Source organism: Nicotiana attenuata, unplaced genomic scaffold (genome assembly GCF_001879085.1).
Source record: "Nicotiana attenuata strain UT unplaced genomic scaffold, NIATTr2, whole genome shotgun sequence".
NCBI classification, from domain to species: Eukaryota; Viridiplantae; Streptophyta; class Magnoliopsida; order Solanales; family Solanaceae; genus Nicotiana; species Nicotiana attenuata.
This window is the reverse complement of record NW_017673489.1, coordinates 68,126-78,447: the sequence shown is the minus strand read 5'-3', so window position 1 is coordinate 78,447 and position 10,322 is coordinate 68,126. Positions and strand designations below refer to the sequence as shown.

At 43.8% G+C, this 10,322-nt stretch overlaps 1 protein-coding gene across 1 annotated transcript; it reads left to right on the top strand.

Moving 5' to 3' along the window:
- The first annotated feature begins 4,157 nt into the window (after positions 1 to 4,157).
- Positions 4,158 to 5,367, top strand: LOC109216514. The gene is made up of 3 exons (XM_019380678.1): positions 4,158 to 4,502; positions 4,582 to 5,165; positions 5,208 to 5,367. The coding sequence occupies exons 1-3, from the start codon at positions 4,158 to 4,160 to the stop codon at positions 5,365 to 5,367; spliced, it is 1,089 nt and encodes a 362-aa protein (XP_019236223.1).
- The last annotated feature ends 4,955 nt before the right edge of the window (positions 5,368 to 10,322 follow it).

Genomic DNA, 10,322 nt, shown 5'->3' with positions numbered 1-10,322 from the left:
AAATCAGAAATTTAAGAGTAGAGGTTTGGTTTGAAATCAGAAACTAGTTATGATCTCACTCGTGATTTAAATGGCAGAAATCGTGGTTGAGTATATGTGATTCGTTAAAGTCAACTATAGGCAATCCATTTTCATTTAGCATCATTGAATATCGAGTTTCCTTTTTTGTTATGTGGTCACGTTAGTGTTCAGTTAAATTCATGAATCAACACTCTATCAGGAATGAGCAAACAGTAGGGATTTGGCATAATAAACTAGTATACAACATGTTCGGCATTATGCATTAGATTATCTAGTTGTGTTGGAGATGCTAGTGTACTTATGTGTTGAATTCAATACTACAATAGCCTAAAGTGATATCAATTTCAAATGCACAGTCAGAAGTGTGAGTTGATGCAAGCATAGAATTAATTCATAAATTGATAGTCTTCTGCATTGGTTGGTTAAATTGGACTATTACAATTCCTGAAGTCCAAATAATTCCTGCCCAGACTTAACGAGAGATATGTGCTGCTGTGCCAGGCATAAGCCCACAGCGCAGTAAGCCATAGCCAAAAGACAATGAGACCATATTTGGGCCTTTGGGTTAGGTAGCGGGTTCGAACTAAAAGGCTTGTCCTTTTGTTTGAACCCGGACTTGAACTTAAGGTCCGAGTTTCATAATATTAAGCAACTAGGATTCTTTAGAGACAAATTAAAATAAAGAAATGGTAGTTTACTCTAGGACTTGGCTTTTAAATAAAAAATGAGACGAGCCTCGCTGCACAAAACATATAAAATTGCGGGGCCCTCGCTAAATGTTTATACAACAATACTTAGACTTCGAGATGAGCCGTTTAGCGAATTTCACGGCTTTCCCCAAAGATAATAACGCGTTAGCCTCTTTAAGCGCGTCCCTTAATAACATTACCTTCCTAAACTCGGGTGCGCATTTATGTGACCCAAATCCAAATTTCAACGAAGTCAAAATGTGTCAAAAATCGCGGGTGCATTTATGTGACGCGGTTCGAGACATGTTTTCACAACGTTGCAATTCTCTTTAAAATAATAATAATAATAATAAAAGTGGTTAAAAAGCATAGATTAAAGCATGTTGTAAAATCAGATAAATAAGCCGAATATGAAAGTTGAGCGACCGTGCTAGAACCACGGAACCCGGGAATGCCTAACACCTTCTCCCGGGTTAACAGAATTCCTTACTCGGATTTTTGGTTCGCAGACTGTTAACAGAGTCATAATTTCCTCGGTTCGGGATTCAACCGGTGACTTGGGACACCATTAATCTCCCAAGTGGCGACTCTGAGATCTTAATAATAAATCCCGTTCCGATTGTCCTTTAAGTGGAAAAACTCCTTTACGCCCCTGCGGTGTAGTAAGAAAAAGGAGGTGTGACACTTCTTATCAAAGATACCCTAGCGAAATACTGAATATACTAAAATAACATTACTTAGTTTAAACTATTAATTAAGTAGTGAATTTTCCACGGTCTACGCGGTCATAAAGATAAATAAATGAGCTCTAAAAATTTTCTGTATAATTTTTATTCTATAAGTTGAATATGTAGAACATATTTATATTTTAACGGTTAGATCAGTTTCACAAATAATAATTTGAAGGCAAAAAAAGAATGATATTGAAACTACAGTGATATATGTGTTTACCCTTAAAATTGGATAACAATTAAACTAATAAATAGTTTTAAGGATATGCTATTTCACTTGGCACAAACTGAGAAATATGAGAATTAATGTTAGAAATTAACTGTAAAATAAATCAAACGGATATAATGAGCGGTTATGGCCTTCGAGCTAGATAGCCCTCGAACCAACAAAGTATGCTAAAAAGAGTATGAACCAAATAACAAAGCTTAAGAGAGAAAACGTAATGTATTGCTTTGTTATGCGTGAATGTCATGTTTACAAAATGATTAGAACCCCTTTATATAGTAGTGGAATTTTACTTATGGTACAATTCTAAATAAAGAAGGAAATCCCATGATTGGCTAAATGTCCGGCATTGACTTGATACGTGCCGAGATTTCTGCCACGATCCTTGCCCGATCACGGATATCTCGGCTTTTTGTTATTCGACTTTAGCAGGCCTCCTTCGATCTCACTCGATCTCTACCCCGTTTCTGTCTCGATCACGGCTGGTCTCATTCTTGATCGATCACCGATTAATGAGCTTAGCAACCCATCTCCGTGCCATGGTTCAATACAATGCGAGGCCGAGCTTTGCTCTGCCACCCTGGTTTCAATTAGCCATACAAAATTAGGGAAGCCCGATTTTGACCGGCCTCATTTTTTGGAGTGTAATGACAAGAAATGAATTGAGTTTTCGAGCTTCCCCCGATTTAACGTGACGTAAGCGACGAGTTCGACTATGACGTCAGTGACAAGTAGGCACTGAAATGTCCTGTCGGTTCGGATGTCGAGGCATTAAATGTTGTTAGTTGTTGTCGGCCACTACTGGTTCTGAACCGTCGTCTTCAACCTATAAACGTATCTTACTTCTTTTGCCCACACTTTACTTTCAATCTCGTTCATTCAAATCTTCATAGTTCTTTGCATTCTTCAGAGCTTCCTATCTCCAGGTCTTTGAATTTCTTTGCTTGTTCTTCCCAAAACACCAAATATTCCAATCTCTATTCTCCCTTGCTTACAAAAACAAAATGGCCAAAACATCTAAAACTATTCCACAGAAAGAAATCGCTTCCTCGTTTCGGCCGGCCGGTGAGCGACCAGCGGCGGATCCTCCCCTAGAGGACTTCGTTCCGACAAAGTACCCTACTGCTGCCGATTTTAAGGTGGAGAATACACCCTCAACACCAGGTCGATGTGAACCGATGTCCAGATACATATGTACAGTTATCGAAGGTCTCCTCGAGAAGGTGAAAGAGGAGTGCAACTAGGTAGGAAAAGATGTAGTAGTTACTGCCCCCGAGGAATCCATCACAACTCATGTGGAAGGGTATCTAAGTGTCTATACTTACCCCTTCACGATAGGTCCCTTAGACCCTATCATCGTCGCCTTTTGCAAGAGGTACTATGTCACTCTTGGCCAAATCCATCCATCATTCTGGAGGATCGTGATTCTCCTCCGATTCTTTGTAAGCAAGATCGAGGGCATCCTTCTACCCTCGATCACCTTATGCGTCTCTACAGTCCCCGACTTTATCGTGGAGGCTTCATCAAACTTTACTGCCGAGCCACCAAACCCCCATTCTCGAGCATATACGAGACCTGAGATCGAGGTTGGATGGGCAGATTAGTCCGAATAAAGGCTTCGGACCTAATCCCTACCGAAGACATGCCATTTCCTAAAAAATGAAACATGGACTGCAAGTATTGCTTCGCCTTGAATATCTAACTTTGTCGTTTTGCTTCTTATCTCCCTTCCTCATCTTAGCTTTTGTGTTCTAGCTGTGGTCGTCATATTGGAGGTGATCCCTGATCTCGAGCAATGGGTGAAGGGTCTGGTGTCGCAAAGGTCATACTCCGAGCGTGCTTGGATGGAAATATCGAAGTTCCAATGGGAGGCCCATAACCATGGTAATCTTCTCTTCTTAGAACGGTTTCCATTTGGGCTTTGCATCGGACTTATTCATCTTTTCCTTTTGTAGTCCTAGGGAAGGATGTACCAGTGAGGCCCCCCTCTGCTGAAGAAGAGGCGCTTTTCCCTCCACCTACCCCGAAGCAGACCAAAGAGAAGAAGAGAAAAGGGGCTCCGAGCTCTCCGAACTCTCCAGGCCCGGAAATGAAAAAGCCGGTGAGGAGGCTCTATAAGAACGTCATCCGCCTAACTATGGAGTCAGTCAAACAGCTGAGGGATGAGGCTGAAAAGGACGAAGAAGAAGAAGACTCCGGGCTGGTGATCCGTGTGCGAACTGGCACCAAAACTCAAAGAACTACTCGGCCGGCGGGAGCTGAAACTGCTTTGCCTCGTCTTGACGAAGTCCCCGAGTCAGAAAAGACGAAGACGCTTCACCTCGAGGTGATAAGGCTATCAAGGAGGCGGTCGAGGTTGGTGTAGAAACCATGCTCGACGCTTCCCGTAATGAAGGCAGAGCCCCAAAGGACTTACTTGGGGCAATAGAGATTGGAGATTCCCCCTCATTGCCTTCGTTCTCTGATACGACGATCAAGGACGCTTAGGCGATGAATACTTGCCACGACGAAGGGATTCGTGAAGTAGAGGACCCTTTCAGTAGCTATTTTGCTGAAGTGGAAGATGTCGGTCTGTGTGACTTGGATGTACCTAGGAAGAGCTCGATTGAGGCTTCCTCGAGTTTTAAACTAACCAATCAATTCCCGGCCCCCAGTGTCGATCACGGGCGTAAGAGGCCACTTACCATCTTGGTCCCGGAGGATGCTCGGCTTTTTTCTGCCCCCATGGGGTGGCTAGCTATCTCTGATGCTTGGTCACTGAAGAGGACCAAGCCAAGATGGATGAAGTGGAAGTTGCTTGCTTGTTCAACAAGGCCCCAGCATGCTCTGAATCGGGTAAGTTCGAGGGTCATTCCATTATCTCTTTATGACTTTGAATCATAGATATTTCTAACGTTTTCTTCCTTTCCTGTAGGCTTCGTTGTTGAATCATGAGGCCTTTCTTAGAATTCGAGAAGAGCGCAAGGCTGAGGTTCAGGGCCTAACTGAGAAATGCGATACCTATAAGCTTCTCAGTGAGAAGCTTCAGGTAGACTTGGTGACGGCTCGAGATGAGCATGTTGGGATGGCCGAGCAAGTATTACGAGTCCTTCATGATAGTGAGGATGAGTTGGAGATAACAACTAATGATCTGATTCTGCAGGTTCGACAGAGGCTCGAACAGATCAAGGACCTCCAAAGGCAAATAGATAAAGTACGAGGTGAGGCTGAAGAGTTCAAGGAGTGTATGGACATTTTGGCGGCACAAAAAGAGGTCGTTCAAGTAGATCTAGATTCGGCAGAGTCTCAACTTCGGTCTGCAAGAGATAATTCCACGGTTCAGGCAAATAAAATTGAGGAGCTTGAGTCCAATTTAGCCAATTTGGCCAAAGAGCTCGAAGTGGCCAGATCTAAGGCGGTCGTGGCCAATATTAAGGCTCAAGCTAGTGCAACTCAATACAAGGCCGATGCCGAAGCCACCCTAGCGCAGGCCAAGAGCATGGTGGATCATGCAAAGTGGTAATCTCGAAGGGAGACCCTTGAGGGGGCCCGTGATCAAAGCTTCGATATATCTGCTGAGATCGAGATTGCCTGGGCAGAGGAAACAAAGGCTCGGGGGCTGGCTTTTCCCGAGGAAGACTCTGAGAACTTGAGTGAATCTGGCGGTGGAAAAGATTCTGAGGGCAAAACTACTTCTACCGATAAGGAGTGTGCTGTTTAGGCTTTGTGCTTTTTATAATTTTCTGCTTTTATTTTGAGGTTGATCGGTCCTTGTAAAGAACTCTAAATCGGGGCATATGGCCCTTGTAAAAAGACTGCGATGAATATATGAAACATTTTCTCTTCCATGGCTTCTGAATCTGTTGTCTTTTTTTGTTATTTCACGTAAGGGTCAAAATGCCTTAGCATAAGATTATGAAGTTGTGTTCGAGGGTCTAAGGTTTGGGGAAGGTAAGGGCCGATAATAAGCTTTGCCTTCGACCTTTTCTATCGACGGACCTCGAATGATAACTCGAACATAAGTTTATGTAGCCCTTAAGCTTAATGATCGAGTGAGGACATGCTTAAACTCGAAATTAGGTAGCCCTTAGGTTTTCTAGTCGGGTGAGAGGGATCTCTAGAACTCGAAGTGAAAGTAGACCTTAGACATTTGTAAATATTGTATTTGGCCGATCTGACCTTTGTAAGATGATCGTTTATATAAGGCTAATCTACCCTTTTTCGGCTTTCAAAGTTTTCCCTTTGTTTATCACTCGTGTTCACAAAGGCTGTAACGCCTTAGCGTGAAATAAGGAGCTTGTTCTAGAGTTCGAACAATTATGTACTCATTAGAGTTTTCGAGGTTCGATATTATCGAAGCCTTTTATGATTTTACCGGGGGTAGCCCTTTTAACCGGTTTATGAAAGAATTCGAAGGCCTGTTTTGTTACGGAATTTAGACGTCTCCGAACCGTGTTAGTTTGGCCGTAGCCTCTTTAGTTCGGGATTCGCCCCTTGGGCTCATTTTCCCGTTTTACTTCGAGCTTGACCGAAGCATCAATCCCTGGGTGGGGTGGCCGCGGCCTATAAAAACCGAGAGTCACCTAAAATGTCTTATGATCTCGAAGTTTTAATACTTCGATCTCGTTCATTTTTCGGACGGCAGTCCCCGAGCGCAGTCCCCGTGCTTTCAGATCTAAAGACTTCGTGTCGAGGAGTTTATTATTGTTTCTAATCGAACACATTCAAGAGTTAGTTCAAAATATAAATGAAAATGGAAGGGGTCGTACCTTAGCTGTATTACCGTTTGTAATACGTTCCAATTGCTCGGTAGTTGTTAGTCGTTCATCATGCCGAGCTTGTAAGATCCTTTTCCTGTGATTTCGAGAATCTGGTATGGCCCTTCCCAGTTTGGACCAAATTTTCCTTCATTTGTATTTTGGATGTTTAGTGTTACCTTCATTTGTAACAAGTCCCCAACATTAAAGTGTCGAAGTTTGGCCCTTGGATTGTAATACCATTGATTCGTTGTTTCTGGGCGGCCAATCGAACGAAGGCAGCTTCACGTCGTTCATCCAATAGTTCTAGGCTCATATTCAAGGCCTCGTCATTTGATTCCTTTGTCGCGTATAGGAATCTGATGCTTGGCTCCCCAACTTCGACAGGTATTAAAGCTTCGGTGCCATAACCCAAAGAGAACAGGTAGCCCCGGTACTGGAGTTCGAAGTTGTGCAATACGCCCAAAGACTTCGGGCGCGACTTCTCTCCATTTTCCTTTAGCGTTGGTCAACCTTTTCTTTAGGTTTTGTATTATGGTTTTGTTGGTTAATTCGGCTTGCCTATTTCCAGCAGGGTGATAAGGTGATAATAAGATCTTTTTGATCTTGAGGCCTTCGAGAAATCTGGTCACCTTGCTGCCGACAAATTGTTTTCTGTTGTCATATGCAATTTCGGATGGTATCCTAAATCGACATACGATATGGTCCCAAATGAAGTCGATGACTTCTTTATTCCTGACCTTCTAGCGGGCCTGTGCTTCAACCCACTTAGAGAAATAGTCAGTCATAAATAAAAAAAATTGAGCCTTACCTGGTGACGATGGAAGAGGGCTGACGATGTCCATCTCCCACTTCATGAACGGCCATAGGGGACAAAATCGAATGCAGCAGCTCCCCGGGTTGATGAATCATCGGAGCATGCCTTTGACATTTATCACTTGCACAAACTCCTTCGCATTTTTTCCATATCAATCCAGTAATAGCTGGCTCGGATTGCCTTCGAACCAGTGGTTCGGCGCCTGAGTGGTTATAACATGTGCCTTCGTGGACTTCCCTCAAAACATACTCGGTATCACCCTGTCCCAGACATATCGCTAGCGGACCGTCGAACATCCTCCTAAGTAAGGTTCCATCTTCGGACAAGCTAAAACGGGTTGCCTTCGTACGCATGGCCTCGATTACTTTGGATCTGAATGAAGTATTTCGCTCTTCAAATACTCTATGTACTTGTTTCTCCAATCCCAAGTCAAGCTTATAGAATTTATCTCGGCATGGCCTTCTTCGACCACTAACCTCATGAGTTGTACAACAGCCCCCAAATTGAGTTTGTTGTCCTCGACTGACGAGCCTAGGTTTGCGAGGGCATCGGCTTCGCTATTTTGATTTCGAGGCACATGTTGCAAATTCCATTCTTTGAACCGGCATAAAGTTACTTGTAGCTTGTCCAAGTATCTTTGCATTCGTTCTTCTCAAACTTCAAAGGTTCCGTTAACCTGATTCACAACGAGGAGGGATTCGCATTTGGCTTCGATCACCTCTGCTCCCAAGCCTTTGGCTAGTTCGAGACTTGCAATCATGGCCTCATATTCGCCTTAGTTGTTAGTCAATTTTACAGTTCTAATAGATTGTATAACCACGTTACCTATGGGTGGTTTCAGCACGATGCCGAGTCCGGACCCTTTTCCGTTCGAAGCATCGTCCGTAAAGAGGGTCCAGATCCCCGAAGATGTACTCGAGTTGACTAACAATTCTATTTCAACCTCGGGTACTAGGGCCGGCGTGAAGTCAGCCACAATTTCTGCCAAGATTTAAGACTTGATGGTTGTTCGGTGTCGATACTCAATATCGTACCCGCTGAGTTCCACGGCCCATTTGGCCAATCGCCCCAAAAGCTCGAGTTTATGAAAAATATTTCGAAGGGGATAAGTTGTTACAACACATATGGGATGACACTAAAAATATGGTTTTAATTTCCTAGAGGCGCTTATCAAAGCGAGCGCTAGTTTTTCCAAATGAGGACACCTACTTTCGGCCTCACCTAAGGTCCGGCTAACATAATAGACAGATAATTGCGTACCTTGTTCAACTCTGACCAAGACTCCACTTACCGCTATCCCCGAGACTGCCAAGTACAAGTAAAGTTGTTCGTCCACTTTCGGGGTATGAAGCAGCGGCGGGCTCGATAAGTACCGATTTAGTTCCTTCAAGGCCTGCCGGTATTTCGGGGTCCATGCATAATTGCTCTTCTTCCTAAGCAGTGAGAAGAATCGGTGACTCCTATCTGAGGATCTCGAAATGAATCACCCTAGGGCGGCTATGTGCCCCGTTAGCCTTTGCATGACCTTTACATTATCTACGATCGTGATATCCTCGATAACTTTGATTTTATTGGGGTTGATCTCGATCCCCCGAGTGGACACCATGAAGCCGAAAAACTTGCCTGAGCCAACCCCGAACTCACACTTTTCTGGGTTGAGCTTCATATGTACTCCCTCAGTATATTGAAAGTCTCCTGCAAATACTTCAAACGGTCCTCTGCTCGTAGGACTTAACTAGCATGTTATCAATATAAAATTCCATAGATTTTCCTATTTGTTGTTCGAACATTCGATTTACTAGGCGTTGATTGGTTGCCCCAGCATTTTTTAGTCCGAATGGCATTACATTATGACATTAGGTGCCATACTTAGTGATAAACAAGGTCTTTTCCTGGTCCTCCGGGTTCATCTGTATTTGGTTGTACCCGAGTAGGCATCGAGAAAACTGAGAGTCTCGTAGTCGGGCGTGGCATCTATCATACGATCGATGTTAGGCAAAGGAAAAGAATCTTTGGGGCATGCTTTATTCAGGTCTTTATAGTCTGCACACATTCTAAGTTTGTTTCCCTTCTTAGGGACTACTACTACATCCGCTAACCATTCAGGATATGTTACATCCCGGATGGATCCTATTTTGAGAAGTTTGGTTACCTCATCTTTGATGAAAGCATGTTTTACCTCGGATTGAGGCCTCATTTTTTGTTTCACCGGGCGGAACTTCGGGTCCAAGCTTAGTTTATGAGTAGTGATCTCCGGTGGGATCCCTGTCATATCGAGATGGGACCAGGCAAAACAATCCATATTAGCTTTAAGAAATTGAATAAGTTTTTTTCCTGAGCTCGGGAGTTAACCCTGTGCCCAGGTATACCTTTCGATCGGGCAGATGCTCGATCAATATGATTTTTTCCAGCTTTTCAACTGTTGATTTTGTGGCGTCCGAACCATCGGGGATTATGAAGGATCGAGGTATCATATAGTCATCATCCTTGTAAGTCCCTTACTCCTCCGATTGGGTCGAGGTTGGTGACTGTGGTTGCTATTTGGCCTCCTATTTTCACTTCGAATCCGATCCCTTTGCTGATGAAAGTGCCGATACCCAATATCACCTCATCAATTGCAAACATCTCCTTGGCAGCTGGTTGTTCCCCCTATACTGTTTTGACTCCCTCCAATGTCGGGAACTTCAGAACTTGGTGAAGGGTCGAGGTACTGCCCTCATGTTATGTATCCAAGGCCTTCCGAGCAGTGTACCTCATGTCACCCTCGATCACATGGAACTTTGTTTCTTGGATAGTTCCAGACACGTTTACTGGCACAATAATTTCACCTTTGGTGGTTTCGCTTGCCATGTTGAAGCCATTAAGTACTCGGGCTGCGGGCACAATTTGGTCTTGCAGGCCGAGCTGTTCTATGACCCTTGATCGAATAATGTTGGCCGAGCTACCTGGATCAGTCAAAACACATTTAACATGAATTTTACTCATAAGGACAGATATTACCAGTGCATCGTTGTGGGGTTGGTCGATCCCTTATGCATCCTCGTCATTGAAAGACAAAGTCCCTTCCGGTAAGAAGTCCCGAGTTTGCTTCTCCCTTGTAAT

Bases quoted from the DNA above. Each gene is read 5' to 3' on its own strand.
- LOC109216514 (XM_019380678.1), top strand. From the start codon at position 4,158: ATGAATACTTGCCACGACGAAGGGATTCGTGAAGTAGAGGACCCTTTC. The intron at 4,503-4,581 runs GTAAGTTCGAGG...CCTTTCCTGTAG, and splicing joins CCCAGCATGCTCTGAATCGG to GCTTCGTTGTTGAATCATGA. The intron at 5,166-5,207 runs GTAATCTCGAAG...CCGTGATCAAAG, and splicing joins ATGGTGGATCATGCAAAGTG to CTTCGATATATCTGCTGAGA.